This window comes from Gorilla gorilla, chromosome 1 (assembly GCF_029281585.2).
Source record: "Gorilla gorilla gorilla isolate KB3781 chromosome 1, NHGRI_mGorGor1-v2.1_pri, whole genome shotgun sequence".
NCBI classification, from domain to species: Eukaryota; Metazoa; Chordata; class Mammalia; order Primates; family Hominidae; genus Gorilla; species Gorilla gorilla.
In genome coordinates this window covers 77,707,298-77,725,874 of record NC_073224.2, presented here as the reverse complement: position 1 = coordinate 77,725,874, position 18,577 = coordinate 77,707,298, and the positions used below count along the sequence as shown (strand labels likewise).

Below are 18,577 nucleotides of genomic sequence, written 5' to 3'. Positions count from 1 at the left end.
TGGGCCACCAGAGCCGTCCGAAAGTCCTAGCGGAGTGATTGACAGTGGCCATTTCAAAGCCTGAGCTCACCTTCTTTGCAATCACAATCACGACCCAGAATAAACTGCTTCCTGGAAGCCGGGTAGTTGCACCTGGCCTGAAGTCAGTCTCGGGACTGCCTCTCAGGACCCCAGACAGGGTTTCGGGTTCCCGCCTGGGTCACGTGTACGGAGGCTGCCAGTGCGCACTCAGCCCGGCCCGCCGGTCGCCACAGCAACACCAATCCCGGGTTCACGCCTGCCTAGGAAGTGCGGTCCCCGCCTGACCGCCCCGGGCTTAAGGGAGCCTGGCTAGGCCGGCAGCTGGAGGGTCCCGCAGCTCGGGGCCGGCCATGCTTCGGGGTCCGTGGCGCCAGCTTTGGCTCTTTCTCCTGCTGCTGCTCCCGGGCGCGCCTGAGCCCCGCGGCGCCTCCAGGCCGTGGGAGGGAACCGACGAGCCGAGCTCGGCCTGGGCCTGGCCGGGCTTCCAGCGCCTGCAGGAGCAGCTCAGGGCGGCCGGTGCCCTCTCCAAGCGGTACTGGACGCTCTTCAGCTGCCAGGTGTGGCCCGACGACTGTGACGAGGACGAGGAGGCAGCCGCGGGGCCCCTGGGTAAGACCCCGTCCCCACGGCCCGCCGTTCGCTGCGGAGCAGAGTGCGATCCGGGCGCGGCTGTGGTCGCCTAGCTCCTGTCCGGGGCGACATCTGGGCCCGCAGTCCTGCTCTGCTCAGCCGCCGGTACCGGCTGTGGGCGGGGGCAGCCTCCGCGGAGCAGGGAGCCCCATCACCGCCCTTGCCCCGGCGCACCCCCCTGGCGCCCGGCTTCCCGTCCCCCGCCTCCCCTGATCCCAGCGCTTTCCAGATTCTCTCGCACCGCCTGTGCCATCTCCCAGCCCACCCTGGCGTTATTCGAAGGTGTTGCTCTTGACAGCTCTAGGGAACGTCCGCTGTGGACATGCCTGGTGACTGCCGTCTCCCTTGCTGCTTTTGGACGCAGGGCTTGAGGACCGACAGTGGGCCGAGCAGGGGCTGGGAGTTGGAATCTGAGTTCTGGGTGTCCCTCTGTCCCTGACAAGTTGTGTGGCAAGGTTGCCGCATCACTGTCGAGCACCGGATGGTCTCCTCTCGGTCTCACAGCTCCTCCTTTTCCAGGCTGGCGCCTTCCTCTGTTGGGCCAGCGGTACCTGGATCTCCTGACCACGTGGTACTGCAGCTTCAAAGACTGCTGCCCTAGAGGGGATTGCAGAATCTCCAACAACTTTACAGGTTGGACCCCGCATGGCTTCAAGGGGCTAGGGATCTGTGGGGAGGGGAGGCAGTCCAGGGGAAATGGTTAGATGCAAGGGACCTTTCGTCATCCTGCCCAGCCTCCCGACAAGCAGGAACTGCCACAGTCTGACTGAAGTTTTGAGGGAGTACCAAATGCTTGAGTCAGGGAAGCCCCTTTTTAGCCTCTAGCTTAATAGCCCAGGCAAACTGAGCTGTTTGTCAGGCCCAGAGCACCTTGTTTCACTCTAAACAGAAACAGCTACCTCTCAGAGGGGGCTGGAACTATCCAGTGAGAGAACTGATCAGAAATTCTGGGTTGTGATTAAAAGTGGCCTTTTCTTCTTCTTTTTTTTTTTTTTTGAGACGGAGGCTTGCTCTGTCACCCACACTGGAGTGCAGTGGTGCGATCTCAGCTCACTGCACCCTCCGCCTCCTGGGTTCAAGCAATTTTCCTGCCTCAGCCTCCCGAGTAGCTGGGATTACAGGTGCCTGCCACCACGTCCGGCTAATTTCTGTATTTTTAGTAGAGGCGGGGGGGGGTTTCACCATGTTGGCCAGGCCGGTCTCGAACTCCTGACCTTGTGATTTGCCTGCCTTGGCCTCCCAAAGTGCTGTGATTACAGGCGTGAGCCACTGTGCCATGGCAACCAGTATTTTCTAATTAGTTTGGGTGGCTTGATTTGCATATCGCAGTTTATTTGCATTTTCACTCTCACAAGGTGATCTTTGGCCCCATGTTCTGAAACCTATTCAGACATTTGCAAAAGCTTCCTCTCTTTTCCCCAGGAGCAATTTCTTGCCCAGAGTTCTCCTGATCCCAGTTCCTTCAATCTCCATAAATGAGGCCCACCCCAGATATTTAGGTCACTTAATTGGCCAAAATGCCAATAACACAGTGTGTTTAGGGACACAGTCTGGCTCAGGACAGAAGATAGGACTACATACAGGTCAGGAAGTCTTAATTTGGATCACTGCTGACTTGGATAAGACCCTAGGTAGCAATTAGCAAGTTACTTTCTGTCCTCAACATGCCTTTTGTTCGACAAGGGCCTGGATATCCAAATTGTTCTGGCCAGCGGATTGGAGACCCCTCCTAGTCGTGCCTCTTCCTTGCTGGCACGAAGAGTCCTTCCCAAGTGTCCGTTTCCTCAGCTGTATTTTATTTTATTTTTTTTACTTATTTATTTTGAGACCAAATCAGTCTCTGTCACCTAGGCTGGAGTACAGTGGCGCAATCTCGGCTCACTGCAAACTCTGCCTCCCAGGTTCAAGCGATTCTCTTCCCTCAGCCTCCCGAGTGGCTGGGATTACAGGTGCCCACCACCATGCCCAGCTAATTTTTGTATTTTTAGTAGAGAGGGGGTTCACCATGTTGGCTAGGCTGGTCTCGAACTCCTGACCTCGTGATCCGCCCGCCTCAGCCTCCCAAAGTGCTGGGATTACAGGCGTGAGCCACCTCGCCCAGCCAGTTTCCTCAGCTTTAAATGGGAATAATAATGTCTGCCTTGCAGAATTGTGAAGACTAAATGTAAAACACTTAGCCCAGTTCTGAATACAGAGAAAAAAGCAGCAAATGTTAATTTTCTTCTATGTCACTAGTACTTTTGGAGCAATGTGTGATGCCCTCAATGTTTTATCATAGACCTTGACCTCCCAAGGCTCCAGAATACCTGCTTTGGGCTGGCTTAAGGTGTTCAACCAATTGATCCTGGATTTGGAATGCTCACCCACAGCTGGCAGCACACCCTCCCTGTCTCCACTGTGGCTCCTGGTAGCGCCATCTCCAAATCCTACAACCTCACGTCTGAGAGGAGGAAGTTAGGCCTAGCAGAAGGCTTTGCACACTGGAGCTGCTCTCACCAAGTGTTGGCTGAATTGAATGAGAATGAATAAAATCAGGCTTCTCCATAAAACAGGGAGCCCTGAAACCAAGGGATGGGAGCAGCCTCAGGACATGGGGGACAGGGTTCCTCCCTAGACAGGTCTGTGCCAACTGTTCTGGGTATCTGCAGGATCTTCAGGAAGGGTGATTCCACTCTCCCTGAGTCCCATCTTGATTTCCCAAACTCTTCAAAAAGTAGTCCTTGAGGCTGGGCGCAATGGCTCACGCCTGTAATCCCAGCACTTTGGGAGGCCGAGGTGGGCGGATCACGAGGTCAGGAGTTCAAGACCAGCCTAGCCAACCTGGTGAACCCCGTCTCTACTAAAAATACAAAAATTAGCTGGGCATGGTGGTGGGCACCTGTAATCCCAGCCACTCGGGAGGCTGAGGCAGGAGAATCTCTTGAACCAGGGAGGCGGAGGTTGCAGTGAGCCGAGATTGCGCCACTGCACTCCAGCCTGGTGACAGAGCAAGACTCCATCTCAAAAAAAAAAAAAGAAAGAAAGTAGTCCTTGAATCCCTTCTGCTACAAAGTTTGTCCTCTGGCTTCTTATTCTAAGGCCGAACAGGAGGAGTAACTGATTCCACCCGAGAGAGATTCAGAGTTGCTTGGTTTCTGGGCTGTTGGCTGTTGTGGTGGATGGGCCTGTGTGTGCCTTTTGCTGTGACTACCTCTTTCCTGTCCTTAGGCTTAGAGTGGGACCTGAATGTGCGGCTGCATGGCCAGCATTTGGTCCAGCAGCTGGTCCTAAGAACAGTGAGGGGCTACTTAGAGACGCCCCAGCCAGAAAAGGCCCTTGCTCTGTCGTTCCACGGCTGGTCTGGCACAGGCAAGAACTTCGTGGCACGGATGCTGGTGGAGAACCTGTATCGGGACGGGCTGATGAGTGACTGTGTCAGGATGTTCATCGCCACGTTCCACTTTCCTCACCCCAAATATGTGGACCTGTACAAGGTGAGGCCGACCAGGGCTGGGGTGAGGCCTCTGTGCTGGGAGGGAGACCCTTCTGCCAGCCCTTCCTTGCAAGGAAATGGGCTCTGGAGAAGCCTGGGGAGGTGGGGACAGGTGACAGAACCTGTGACAGAGCCACTCCGTCCACTCCTCACAGAGGCCCTTAGCATGTGGAGGAGACTGGCATTCCAAACACCACCCCCTGCTCTGTCCCCAAACAGCCACACTCGAGAGGCTGGACGCTGCGCTTAAGCAGGGACGCTGCATGTTGATTTTTGTTGTAGAAGTAGTGAAATGTCACAGACTGCAGTGTAGAACAGAGAAAAGCAAAAACTGTCAGACTCTCCACACGGACACACCCTTGTCAGCTAAGGAGAGGTAGCATTTTATGTGCTGCCTTTGGTGCAGAACCTTTCCCCAGGCTCTTTGTCATTGTAACTACGTTGGACAGGATATACAACTACGTTGTATATCCTGCCTTTTTAAAATTTAAACAGGCCTATTGGCCGGACATGGTGGCTTACACCTGTAATCCCAGCACTTTGGGAAGCCTAGGTGGGTGGATCACGAGGTCAGGAGATCGAGACCATCCTGGCTAACATGGTGAAACCCCATCTCTACTAAAAATACAAAAACTTAGCTGGGCGTGGTGGCGGGCACCTGTAGTCTCAGCTACTCGGGAGGCTGAGGCAGGAGAATGGCGTGAACCCGGGAGGCGGAGCTTGCAGTGAGCCGAGATCGTGCCGCTACAGTCCAGCCTGGGCAACAGAGCAAGACTCCACCTCAAAAAAAAAAAAAGAAAACAGGCCTATACTATCTTACCTGATTTTTTCATGTCTTCCCATATCGGCTTATTATATACCAGCAAGTGGATGGACAGAAATTTCCTTGGCTGTTCTGCCATTTTGGGTTTCTTCTACTAATTCAGCCATGTAGTATTGAAAACATACCAGAAGAGCCTGACAGAATTGACTGCACCTGTCTTTGGCTTTCTGTTTTAATATTTGGAATGTGTTCACCTGGGAAGATTATGTCAGCGTCTGAGGACAGAGGCTGCCCGCATCTCCTGGCAGTTTCCATATGGCTTTGGAGGGCAGGGGCAGGCTGAGCTGGGCCTTTCCAGGCAGAACTATCTGGCTTAGACTGTGGCAAGACTGCTGCAGCCCCAGCTTCCCTGCTGTGAAAACTGGCATGTGCACAGCCCTGCACCTCACACTTTCCCCCACAAAGGTGCACCCAGTAGACAGGGAGTGTGGGCTCTGGAGTGGGAGCTGGCCCTGAATAACATATTCCCTGCCCATTTCGATGAACATTGCAAAGAACCATCTTTTCACTTGAGGGTTTACTGTCTTGCCTGGGGCAAGGAACCCTCCACAGCCCCTTGCAGGAGCCAAGTTGGATGTTGGTTGGGCCCAGTCAGTCCTTCAGCAGGCTTGCTCCCCTGAGATCTCAGCCCAGCCAGGGTGCCAGTGGGCGCTCTGCACCCGGGAGTTCAGGGCAGGGGACTGTGGCTGCCTCTGGGCACATGAGCCTCTCTTTGCCCATCACCCCTGTATGAAAGCCCAACTCCTACCCACCCCCTGGGAATAGACCCTGAGCTTAAACAGGGAAGTTGCGCCTGGATTTTTTTTGTTGTAGAAGTAATGAAAGTTTGCAGGCGTGTGGACATTGTTAGCTCCTGGATGGGACGTAGTCCTGGAGAGGAGAGAGCAGGGCTGGAGCAGGGGCCCCTTCTCAAGGGCAGAAGGGCTTCTCCCCACTCCTTTCTGGGCTGTCTCCTAGTCCCCAGGCTGGCTTCACCTTGTTTAGCTTTCAACCCTCAGGGTGCTTGAGAATCACCTGGGAGCTGGTCAGATGCAAATGTCCTAGGCCCTCCCCAAGAGCTTGGATTTTATAGGTTCTGGCAGGGGGCGGGGGGTGGGGTGGGGGGGGGGAACCCAGCCCCAGGGGGTCCATTGCACATGCCCAGGGGAAACCACGCCCTCAAGGCCGGAGGTGGAAGGAGTCACCACTTCCCCAGCTGCTCCCTATATCCCATGCAGGAGCAGCTGATGAGCCAGATCCGGGAGACGCAGCAGCTATGCCACCAGACCCTGTTCATCTTCGATGAAGCGGAGAAGCTGCACCCAGGGCTGCTGGAGGTCCTTGGGCCACACTTAGAACGCCGGGCCCCTGAGGGCCACAGGGCTGAGTCTCCATGGACTATCTTTCTGTTTCTCAGGTGGGTTCTGGGGAACAATAGTCAGGAGGGCTGGGGGAGGGGAAGATACTAGCTGGCAGTGGAGGCTTCCACATGCCCCCAGGTTCAGAACCTTTCCTCAAGAAAAAACAGCACGAACTCTGGTACAGAAAGCAGCAGCCAGCTGTGGTAGCTCACGCCTGTAATCCCAGCACTTTGGAAGGCCAAGGCGGCCGGGTCCCTTGAGTCCAGGAGTTCAAGACCAGCCTGGGCAACATAGCGAAACCCCATCTCTACAAAGAATATAAAAATTAGCTGGGCGTGGTGACATGTGCCTGTAGTCCCAGCTACTCGGGAGGCTGAGGTGGGAGAATCGCTTGAACCCAGGAGGTGGGGGTTGCAGTGAGCTGAGATCGGGCCACTGCACTCCAATCTGGGTGACAGATTTTTTGAAACAAATTCCCAAGGCAAGCCTAGTTAGAGAACGGCATAGTCTCCCATCAAGTCCAACACGGCCATTTCTTCCTTCAGCCTTGGAAGTCTGTTTCTTCTCTGATTATGAGAAGTCATCACTGGCTTAAAATCCAGGGTATACGGGTTGAGAGAAACCCATGCTTCCTCTGAGTACCTGTAGTTCAGTTGTGACACTACCATGTGGGACCCAGTCACTGAATCACTGCACTGAGGTTCCTGTGCTTTCACTGACATCTTTGCGGGAAGCCAACTTAGAAATAACTTGTCCAGCCTCATCTTTTTGCGGAGGCTCCAACTGGGGGAGTGCTGTGTCTGTTACAAGTCGAGTTTGGGCCCTTGTTGACCCAATTTGAAGGCTTCACAACAGCTCGAGCCTCGGTAGGAGTCAAACTGAGTGCTCCCTTCCCAACTCCACTCCGGCCTCGCCTTCCCCAGGCCAGCACTTGCTTGCTGGGGGGGTTTCCCAAGCTGCAGGGTGCACTTTGTGAGGATGGGGAAGTTGGTGAGGGGATGCTGATTTTCATCCTAGCTTGGGGAGTGTGGAGGGGTGAAGGGTTGAGCTGTGGAGGGCAGATGTAGTTTTGGTGTGGATTCACAAGAGGAAGTGAAACAGGGTCCAGGCACAGTGGCTCACGCCTGTAATCCCAGCACTTTGGGAGGCCGAGGCGGGTGGATCACCTGAGGTCAGGAGTTCGAGACCAGCCTGTCTACTAAAAATACAAAAATTAGCTGGGCGTGGTGACATGTGCCTGTAGTCCCAGCTACTCGGGAGGCTGAGGCAGGAGAATCACTTGAACCTGGGAGGCGGAGGTTGCAATGAGCTGAGATCACGCCATTGCACTCCAGCCTGGGCAACAAGAGAGAGACTCCGTCTCAAAAAAAAAAAAGTGAAACAGGTTTAAACCGTTGCTGGGTTGGGATTTCTGTGTAGTGGCGGGAAGCCCTTCCTGGTCTGCAGGTGAAGCTGTGGAGACTTAAAATGCATTGCGAAGTGGGAGGGGAGTGGGGCACCCAGGGTGATTTTTAAGAGGAGAGAGAGATCTCTTGCATGATTTGAGTGCCCAGAACCAGGAGGTGAGGACAATACATTCTTCCAATTAATTCTTATCCCCACGTTCTGTACTATTTCCCACCTTCAGAGGCAGCCGGGCTCACCTCTCCTCCTGTTACAGAGAGTCAGGTGGGGGCTGCAACATGCAGATGAGCCTGAACAGAGGAGTCACCTGGGTGCTCTGTGGTTTCTCCACCTGAGCCCTGGGTCGGGCAGTCCAGGGGACCCTCTGAACCACCGATGCGGAAGCCAGTCCTTCCCACGGCACGGAGCAAAGCATGGTGACCCAACCTTGGGCCTCCCTTTCACTTCCACAGGGATCTCCCTTGCGCTGAGTGTCTTCCTCCTCCCTCTCCCCGAGACAGGCTTCAGATGGTGCCGGCCACACAGACTCTCCCACCCACTTCTCAGCTTGGAAAACCTCACCTGGGCCGTGATTGCCTAACGTGACCCGGTGACCCTGCAGTCTCCAGGCAAATGTTAGCCTTTGTAGTATTTTGGCCGTCGACCTGACAGCAGCACCCTCCAGCCGCCTGTCCTTTCCCCCAGTGACCCAGCCTGGGTGGACTGTCCGAGGCCATGTGGTTGTGGGCGGGGTGGGGAGGGGCCTGCGGGAAAGCCGCCTGCCAGACTCCTCCATGCCACAGCAGGGTGGGGAGGTCCCCCAGGAGCCTTTGACAAGGATGTAAAGGACACATTAAAAAGATGTGGCCTTAGGTTCTAGTGGCTCTGGTGTGGGCCTGTGCCCAGCCTTTACGAGCCAGAGGTCCCCCCTCCAGCCGAGGGCTGGGCTGACATAGTCTGTGCCCAGGCTGTCCAGGGCGGCAGCCTCTCAACCTCAAGTTCTCAGGTAGTCCAGCGATGGCTGGGAGGAGACACTGTGTTGATATTGGAGTCTCTGGACTTGATTTCTATAATGAGCTTCAGTTAATCATCCATTGTAATAAGGATTCTAGGGCATGAAAGAAAAGCACAGCTGATTCAAACTGCTAGAGTGACCAAGTCATACTGCACGAAGGAAGAGCAGCAGTTTAATTCTGAAATAAATCCTAAACCTGCTGTTTGAAGCGAGTTGCCAGTGGCTTTGCTGGCTTCCCCCTGGTGGCAGGAGAGAGGAGGTGGGAGCTGAAGCAGAGAGTTGAGTGTGGTGCTCAGAGCCTGTCCTTCATCCGGGCCAGGGAATTGGGGCCGGTGACTGGGCACCAGGAAAGTAACATTACTTCGCCCACTTCTGCCAAGTATAGAAGGCTGCAGGAATGGGCTCACGTGGCAGGACAGGAACGTGGAACTCTGCGATTGGAGGTGCTGCCCTGTTCTCATGGGAGCTGTAAAGTGACAAGGGTAATTAAAGCCTGTTTCCTTTGTGCTGTTGTCAGGAAAAGGATAGAAAGGACTTTGAAAAATTACAGAACTACACAAATAGAAATTATTTGTGGAGTCGTGGGCCTTGCGCTCCAGCCCCCAGTGTCTGTTGGCTGCCTGTTGACTAATGAGAGGACAGCTCAGATTGGTCCAGTCCTGACTTTATAAATGAGGACACTAAGGCTCAAAGAGATGACTGAGTCTATGTCTGTTCTTTAGGAAAGATGTAGCAGTTAGCATGGGGTTTGTTACCAGTAACAACCAGTTCTCTGGTGAGGCCTGAAGTCCCCTTCCTTTGGGGTCTTAGGGATAAGGGCTGGTAAGATCAGCCCTGGCAGGGGCTGGAGACGGGGTATGAGGGCTGGTTGAGAGAGGTGCCCTCTGGCCCCTCCAGACTTCCCAGCGACCCAGGTCAGCAGATGAGCTGGGAGGCTGTGGAAGGGAATTGAGGTGCTCCAGAAAGAGTGTCTGTCTAAAGGTAGAACGCTGGTGCCAGAGTGGTGGTCCTGAAGATGGGAGGGGCGGCGCGTAGAGAGGGGCCCCAGGTTATGGGTCAGTGGGTGAGATTAAAGCCTCTAAAGTGGTGGAAGAAAAGGGACTTTGGCTATAGGACAAAACAGGAAAGAGTGAGAAGGGTGGAGATGGTGAAGACACATGTGCAGAGATGTCCCTTTATTTACTAAAGGCTGAGTGCCTGATACGCACATAGCACAGAAATAAACAGGCCAAGCTTCCTGCCCTATGTGATGGGACCTCTCTTTACCCACGTAAGCACCTTACAGAATGGAGAAGGCCCTGGAGTCCGTACCCCTGGGACAGGGTGAGGGAGTATCACTCTGTGGGGTTTCATAGCACCCTGTATCCTGCCTTCCAGCCCCTGCCAAGGTAAACAGTGCTGCCTGCCTCCTGTGGGGAATGCAGGATGGGGCAATGCCCTGGCAGCAGGGTCTTGCCTCAGCTGATGCAACTGTGGCTGCTCCTGTGTGCACAGGTCATGTGCCTGGAAGGCCTTCCTGCAGCAGGGGCAGTGTCAGAAAGTGGAAGAGTGTTGTGAGCAGCTTCCCCAGGGAAAGCCTGGCTGAGCAACTGACCTTGAGCAAGCACTGCAGATGGCCCTTGTTCCTGCCGGGCTCCTCCAGCTGGGAGCTCTCAGCCCCTGGTAAATTCTGGCAGTGAAAGACACATTAGCACCTCCCCCTACGATGAGGCACCTAGCTAGACAACTTGGCTGTCCGGGCTTAACCTGCGTGGCAGGGAAGGACGCCTGCCCAGCCTTAGCCTCTACCCAATGGTGGAGGCAGGGAGGGAGAGAACCACACAGCTCCCCTCATTTCCCAGCAGCCCCCATGGAGCTTAGTCAACAGGGTGTGGTCACAGGCTAAATGAGCAAAGATGTGAGTTAATATACTGGTAGGTGTCATGGGGGCTTTCAGAGCTGGGTAAGGAGGGAAAGAGATAGAGATACTGGTTCCCCACTCCTTAACCTGCCTTCCCTGTCCTTTACCCTCCCTCATTCTGCTGGACCTGAGGAAAATGCAAGAGAGGCTAGGCCTAGTGGCTCATGCCTGTCATCCCAACACTTTGGGAGACTGAGGTGGGAGGATCACTTGAGCCTAGGAGTTTGAGACCAGCCTAGGGAACATAGTGAGACCTTGTCTCTACAAAAAAATTTTAAGAATAGGGCCGGGCACACCTGTCATCCTAGCACTTTGGGAGGCGGGCAGATCAGCTGAGGTCAGGAGTTTGAGACCAGCCTGGCCAACATGGTGAAACCCTGTCTCTACTAAAAATACAAAATTAGCTAGGCATTGTGGCATGTGCCTGTAATCCCAGCTACTTGGGAGGCTGAGGCAGGAGAATCTCTTGCATCCGGGAGGCAGAGGCTGCTGTGAGCTGAGATCACGCCACTGCACTCCAGCCTGGGCAACAAGAGTGAAACTGTCTCAAGAAAAAAAAAAAAATAGCTGGGTAGGGTGGCATGTACTTGCAGTCTCAGCTACTTAGGAGGCTGAGGTGAGAGGATCAGCTGAGCCTGGGGAGGTGGAGGCTGCAGTGAGCCAAAATCACGCCACTGTATTCCAATCTGGGTGACAGAATGAGACTGTCTCCAAAAAGAGAGAAAGCACGGGGAAGTGCAAGTGCACTGATGTGGAGATGGGCAAGGCCTTGGTTTAAGGAGCTGGTGGAGCTGGCTGAGGCTGTAGCCCAGGGAGGGGAGGAGAGTGCAGTGAGGTGGGGGAGAAGTATGCCTGGGCCGTGGAGGGCGGAGGAAGTCCAAGTCTCCACTACCTCTGTCCCAGCTTCCCTGCTGGTGGCTCTACGGTTGCATCTTCTCTCCTTATCCCCTTTCTCCCTCCTATCTCTAACCCAAATCACTTTCTGTGCTTCAGACCCGTAATTCCAGTTGCCCAGTGATATCACAACCTGAGAGAGATCATAGGCAAGCAAAAAACACTCAAACGTGTGTAAAACCAAACTTTCATCTCCACCTTTCCGTGTTCCACCTCTGTTAAGGGGGACAGCAAGCAGCTTGAGGCTAACGCTTGTTCTTTGATGACCTCCTTTCACTTCTCACATCCATCAGTTACAGGGTTTTTCAATTGTGCCTCCATAACTAATTCTTAAATCCTCCTTTCCATCCCTTCTCCATGGTCCATAAGCTCAAGTCCATGCACATGGCAGACAAAGCCCTCCTCACCCTAGCCTTAGCCAGCCTTTCATGCCTGTGCTCCTCTGGCGCACCCAGGCCTAGACACATCCCTTCCTTGCCACGTGTCTGATGATCACTACTTGGTCTTTATTTGCTCAGAAGCGTCATCCTCCCTCTGAAGCCTTCTCCTTAGAACTCAGTCACTCCTCCATTAGCGCTTGCCACACTGTCCTGGAACCGAATACACGCATGCCCCTCAGACCACACAGAAGTAAAGAACCACATCTTACCATCTTTTCATGCTCCCTGCACTTAGCACAGTCTCAGTAAGTGTGTGTCAAGAGGGAACAAGAGAGAATGGGTGGCAAAACTGGACAGTGTCTTTTCTGTGCAGACCTTTGTTTGTTTGGGTTGTGAGGTTGTGACAAGGTCTCCTGGAAGAGAGAGAAGGTCCACGCCCCTCAGCCTTTATTCTTCCAGGCACCAATGCATTGGTTTCAGCGGAGAGATAACATATATGGAAGCTAAATATAAACAAATGGGTTAACAAGCTCTTGTGTCTTTCAGTAATCTCAGGGGCGATATAATCAATGAGGTGGTCCTAAAGTTGCTCAAGGCTGGATGGTCCCGGGAAGAAATTACGATGGAACACCTGGAGCCCCACCTCCAGGCGGAGATTGTGGAGACCATAGGTAAGTAACTGACTCAATATGCCTCTGATGAGAGCCACAGCTGGTGATAATGTGTTTGTTGGAATGTGTGTTTATGAAGCAGACAGGGTACTTGGGAACACAGAGGGCAGACTATAATCATCTCACATTGTCAACTCTGGGTGGGCACAAGAAAAGTGGTAAGAAAGCCTGAGCTCCTTTTCTGGGAATGCTTGGAAATAGTAGTTTGCACTGGCCCCAAGAACAGGAGCAGTGGTCTCTGAAGCCTGAGACTCTGAGTCTCACTGCAAGACTAAAGGAGACACAGCTGTAGAGTTCTTGACATACACTGCAGACAGCACTCCTGGAGTTGAGAGATGAGATCCAACCTCACCCAGCCCCTTCAGTCAGGGCCAGGTGTGGTGGCTCACACCTGTAATCCCAGCACTTTGGGAGGCTGAGGCAGGCGGATCACTTGAGTCCAGGAGATCTAGACCAGTCTGGCCAACATGGTGAAACCCCGTCTCTAGAAAAAATACAAAAATTAGCCAGGTGTGGTGCTGTACGCCTGTGGTCCCAGTTACTCACAGGCTGAGATGGGAGGATCCCTTGAACCTAGGAGGTGGAGGCTGCAAGGCGCCCAGATCTCACCACAGCACTCCAGCATGGTTGACAGAGCAAGCCCCTGTTTCAAAGAAACCAACAGCAACCCCCACCCCCACTAAATTCCAGCTAGGTTCAGTCCTAGGTCAGACTCCATGTAACTTTGGTCTTGCTTTCAGACAATGGCTTTGGCCACAGCCGTCTTGTGAAGGAAAACCTGATTGACTACTTCATCCCCTTCCTGCCTTTGGAGTACCGTCACGTGAGGCTGTGTGCACGGGATGCCTTCCTGAGCCAGGAGCTCCTGTATAAAGAAGAGACACTGGATGAAATAGCCCAGATGATGGTGTATGTGCCCAAGGAGGAACAACTCTTTTCTTCCCAGGGCTGCAAGTCTATTTCCCAGAGGATTAACTACTTCCTGTCATGAAGGCTAGAGGAAGACTTCCTGGAACTGCTTTTCTTCTACTAACAGGACCCTGGGACCTGTAGGAGCACCCCATTTGGGACTGTGAGGTGTTTGAGGGGGTGTGGACTGGCATCCAGCAGCCACTAACACACAACTGGTGTGTAAAAGGCAGGCCTTACATTAGAAGCCGAGCCAATCCTTTTTCTTTTTTTTTTTTTTTTTTTTTTGGAGGTCCCACTGAGATAGATAGGAACTTGGATTGCTGAATTCAAAAACAGAGCCCATTCTTAAGATCACTTGGTGCCTTAAAGACACGCATTCCGCCCTCTCCCTCCTTTCCACGGTCTCCCTCTCCTCTCCTTCCTTTCCACGGTCTCCCTCTGATGCTGAGCTGAAGCTGGACTGTACTGCTGCCATCTCGGCTCACTGCAACCTCCCTGCCTGATTCTCCTGCCTCAGCCTGCCGAGTGCCTGCGATTACACGCGCGCGCTGCCACGCCTGACTGGTTTTCGTATTTTTTTGGTGGAGACGGGGTTTCGCTGTGTTGGCCGGGCTGGTCACCAGCTCCTAACCGTGAGTGATCTGCCAGCCTCGGCCTCCCCAGGTGCCGGGATTGCAGACGGAGTCTGGTTCACTCAGTGCTCAATGGTGCCCAGGCTGGAGTGCAGTGGCGTGATCTCAGCTCGCTACAACCTCCACCTCCCAGCCACCTGCCTTGGCCTCCCAAAGTGCCGAGAGTGCAGCCTCTGCCCGGCCGCCACCCTGTCTGGGAAGTGAGGAGCGTCTCTGCCTGGCCGCCCATCGTCTGGGACGTGAGGAGCCCCTCTGCCTGGCTGCCCAGTCTGGAAAGTGAGGAGCGTCTCTGCCCGGCCGCCATCCCATCTAGGAAGTGAGGAGCGCCTCTTCCCGGCCGCCATCCCATCTAGGAAGTGAGGAGCGTCTCTGCCCGGTCGCCCATCCTCTGAGATGTGGGGAGCGCCTCTGCCCCGCCGCCTTGTCTGGGATGTGAGGAGCGCCTCTGCCCGGCCGTGACCCCGTCTGGGAGGTGAGGAGACCCTCCGCCCGGCAGCCGCCCCATCTGAGAAGTGAGGAGCCCCTCCGCCTGGCAGCCACCCCGTCCGGGAGGGAGGTGGGGGTCAGCCCCCCGTCCGGGAGGTGAGGGGCGCCTCTGCCCAGCCGCCCCTACTGGGAAGTGAGGAGCCCCTCTGCCCGGCCAGCTGCCCCGTCCGGGAGGGAGGTGGGGGGGTCAGCCCCCGACCCGGCCAGCCACCCCCTCCGGGAGGTGAGGGGCGCCTCTGCGCGGCCGCCCCTACTGGGAAGTGAGGAGCCCCTCTGCCCGGCCAGCTGCCCCGTCCGGGAGGGAGGTAGGGGGTCAGCCCCCCGCCCGGCCAGCCGCCACCCCGTCTGGGAGGTGTACCCAACAGCTCATTGAGAACGGGCCATGATGACAATGGCGGTTTTGTGGAATAGAAAGGGGGAAAGGTGGGGAAAAGACTGAGAAATCGGATGGTTGCCCTGTCTGTGTAGAAAGAAAGAAGTAGACATGGGAAACTTTTCATTTTGTTCTGTACTAAGAAAAATTCTTCTGCCTTGGGATCCTGTTGATCTGTGACCTTACCCCCAACCCTGTGCTCTCTGAAACATGCGCTGTGTCCACTCAGGGTTAAATGGATTAAGGGCGGTGCAAGATGTGCTTTGTTAAACAGATGCTTGAAGGCAGCATGCTCGTTAAGAGTCATCACCACTCCCTAATCTCAAGTACCCAGGGACACAAACACTGCCGAAGGCCGCAGGGTCCACTGTTGTCCTATGACCCTGCCAAATCCCCCTCTGCGAGAAACACCCAAGAATGATCAATAAAAATAAATAAAATAAATAAAAAAGATGCATTCCAAAGTGGAATGTGGTTGAAGAAAGCCATGTGGGAGCTCAGCAAATCCCAACGCTTATGATGACACTCCAGATGGTCTCCTTAGCATCTCAGCTCTTCTGCAAGGAAGAGCTTGGGTGTTTGTTAGGCCTCAGAGGCTGTAGGGTCCTTGGGTTACAGAGCCGGGGAGAACGAAGTTCTGTGACCCAGGGGTGGAGAATACACTCTAGGTTTGCGGGCTGGTGGGCTTTCAAATTGGTACTTACTTCCAGAGGAAAGCCACGCTGCTTCTGTTGTGAGCGAATCAGCCAAGAGCCTGAGGCTGAAGGGAAAAGTACACAGAGGAAGATATTTTACAAATCAGGTCAGTGTAGGCCAAGACTTACGGTCTACAGATTTTGGCGGGGGAGGGGGGGACCTTTTCAAAGACAATAGGGGGTCTTGACATGTTTGTTGTATGTAAAGATGATAAGATTAAAATTTTTGATTTTTCTAAAATCCTTGGCGTACTTTCTGTTTCTGAGACCTAGCAAAATTTCAAACACTGGGTAATCCTGATAAGGCCTGGCAGAGACAGGGCAGATGCTGGCACACACGGAGTTGGCAGAGTATGTGACTGGTCTGTCTAGTCAGTTTGCTTTGGGACCACATCATCAGTGAAGCCAAGTCATGCCAACCTCCTACTGAAGAGGCTCCCACAGCACATTGCTCTTATATATGAAAATGTTCACTCCTGTACTCTCAGCTATAAAAAGAAAAGCAGTCATTCTGAGGATTAAATGGCACCGTGTAGACATGTAGCACTGTGCCTAGACACAGTGTTCATTATGTGCCTTTCCCCTTTTCTTGGTTCTTCTCCCATGCCTCTGGAATAACACAGGTCTTTTTTCCCTATGTTTTTTATATATTATACACACATATAGAGTCAGGGTGTCACTACGTTGCCCAGGCTGGTCTGGAACTCCTGGGCTCAAGCTATCTTCCTGCCTCAGCCTCCCAAAGTGTTGGGATCATAGGCGTGAGCCACTGTGCCTAGCCTTTTCTGTCTTTTCTATTTGTCATCATCTCACGTCCTTTCTTAATTTAAGCCTTCCTCACATTACCTGACATCAGGAGTTCAAGACCAGCCTGGCTAACGTGGTGAAACCCCATCTCTATTAAACAAAAATTAACCAGGTGAGGTGGCATGCGCCTATAGTCGCAGCTACTCGGGAGGCTGAGGCAGGAGAATCACTTGAACCCGGGAGGTGGTGGGTGCAATGGTCCGAGATCGCACCATTGCACTTCAGCCTGGGTGACGAGCGAAACTCCATCTCAAAGTAAAGTAAAAAAAATAAAAGCCTTCCTCAACCCTCTCTCCTTTAGTTCTTGTAAAATGAAACACTTCTGTCTCTCCCACATTCAACAGTTTATTGTGCTCATTTACTCAACTGCCTCAAGGTTAGAAAGTACCTACCCTGAGCCACATTAGGTACTCAAATATTCAAATCAATGAAATAAAAGGGTTTTAGTTTCATACCACTCAAGGGATAAAAGAGAACTCAGCCTAATGGTACAATCAGATGGAGCCAGTGTTAGCTACTTACTCACAGGTTTTCCGTCTCAAGCATCCCAGAAGATGTAGGCCACCCGATGCTACTGCACACCAGGCTCTAAACACACTGAATACACTCGTTGAAGGGTAAGTCTCAGAGACAGAACACGTGGCATTCGTTCCAGCACTGGCCAGCTGTGTTTGGTGTCGTAAATAGAGGATCTGAACCTCCCACCTTGGGAACCAAGACAAGCAGCAGAATATAGTGGTTCCAAACACATGCTCTGGAGCCAGACTACCAGGCTGGAGCCATGGTTTCATCACTCAGCACTGTGAGGCCATGGGAAAGCAGTTTAGCCTCAGTGTCCACTCCAGCATAACTACCTACCTCACGGGGTTGCTGGATGACATGACTTCATCTTTATAAAGTGCCTATGAAACCGCTTTTGCAAAATTCATAAACTGAGAAAATTATGAGTGACATATCAGACCTAACCCCATCTTGTTGCTAACCTCTAAACTGTCCTTGTTCATTCCTGGGCATAGGCCAAACTAGCTTTGGGAAGGATTTTTGTGTATAGTTTGTTTAAATAGCCCTTCCCAAAAGGCTAAACAGTTCTTGTAAAACAAATGAAAGGCCACCAAGTCAAGATGAGAGAAACTGGAATTCTTACCAGCCATTATTCTAGAGGTCCTAAGATTTGCAACTTCCCCAATTACTCCTGAAGGTTAACGTCACTATTGTGAACCTAAGATTGGCCTTTTTGATGTCTTTTCAGGTTTTTCATTTCTAACAACCAGATGGCCCCACCTGGACCTGCCAACCAGTTCTGTGGCCCCCACCTAGGAACTGACTCAGCAGAAGAGAACAGCTTCGATTCCCCATGATTTTACTCACCAAATTATCCTTAAAAACTCTGATCCCCAAGTTTTCTGAGACTGATTTGAGTAATAATAAAACTCTGGTCTCCCGCACAGCCAGCTCTGTGTGAATTATTCTTTCGCCATCGCAGTTCTTCTGTCCTGATAAACTGGCTCTGTCTAGGCAGTGGGCAAACTCATCCCAGCACTTTGGAAGGCCGAGGCGGGTGGATCACTTGAGGTCAGGAGTTCCGGATCAGCCTAGCCAACATGGTGAAAGCCCATCTCTACTAAAAATACAAAAATTAGCTGGGCATGGTAGCACGCACCTGTAGTCGCAGCTCCTTGGGAGGCTGAGGCAGAAGAACGGCTTGAACCCGGGAGGTGGAGGTTGCAGTGAACCGATATCGTGCCACTGCACTCCATCCTGGGCAACAGAGGGTAACTCCGTCTCAAAAAAAAAAAAATATCGTAAGTCAAATCACATTGAGAGATTCTTGGAAGATTCTAAAAACACTTTCTAGACAACCAAAAATGAGTGGGAGAAAAGGACTGAAGGTGGAATGTGAGGAGGTGTATAAACTGCTGCTTACCAGCCTTTTCAATTGGGCCTCACGTATGCACAACTTGTGTATATTCTACCCATACCTGTTAAGGTTACTTCTAAAAGCAATAACTCATTCATAAAAACTTGAAGACCACGTCAAACAAGAATAGAATGTTATCCTGTGAGGTTCTACACCTACTCTATAAATGCTACATTGACTCAAAACACTTAGAACTTACTTGGAGTTGTCCTCAGAATGGATTTT

At 52.9% G+C, this 18,577-nt stretch overlaps 1 protein-coding gene across 4 annotated transcripts; it reads left to right on the top strand.

Annotated features, from left to right (window-relative positions):
* Positions 1–231: 231 nt before the first annotated feature.
* TOR3A (torsin family 3 member A) lies at positions 232–17,879 on the top strand. 4 transcript variants are annotated; one of them, XR_008672908.2, is made up of 7 exons: positions 232–630; positions 1,171–1,284; positions 3,859–4,124; positions 6,164–6,342; positions 12,405–12,529; positions 13,270–14,585; positions 17,684–17,879. XR_008672908.2 is itself a non-coding variant. In XM_004027972.5 (6 exons), the coding sequence occupies exons 1-6, from the start codon at positions 372–374 to the stop codon at positions 13,518–13,520; spliced, it is 1,194 nt and encodes a 397-aa protein (XP_004028021.3). In that variant the 5' UTR covers positions 253–371; the 3' UTR covers positions 13,521–15,868. The 4 variants fall into 4 exon arrangements, 1 of the variants encoding a protein (XP_004028021.3); XR_008672907.2 differs by having other exon boundaries at positions 252–630; positions 13,270–14,545; XR_010135289.1 differs by having other exon boundaries at positions 253–630; positions 13,270–15,734.
* The last annotated feature ends 698 nt before the right edge of the window (positions 17,880–18,577 follow it).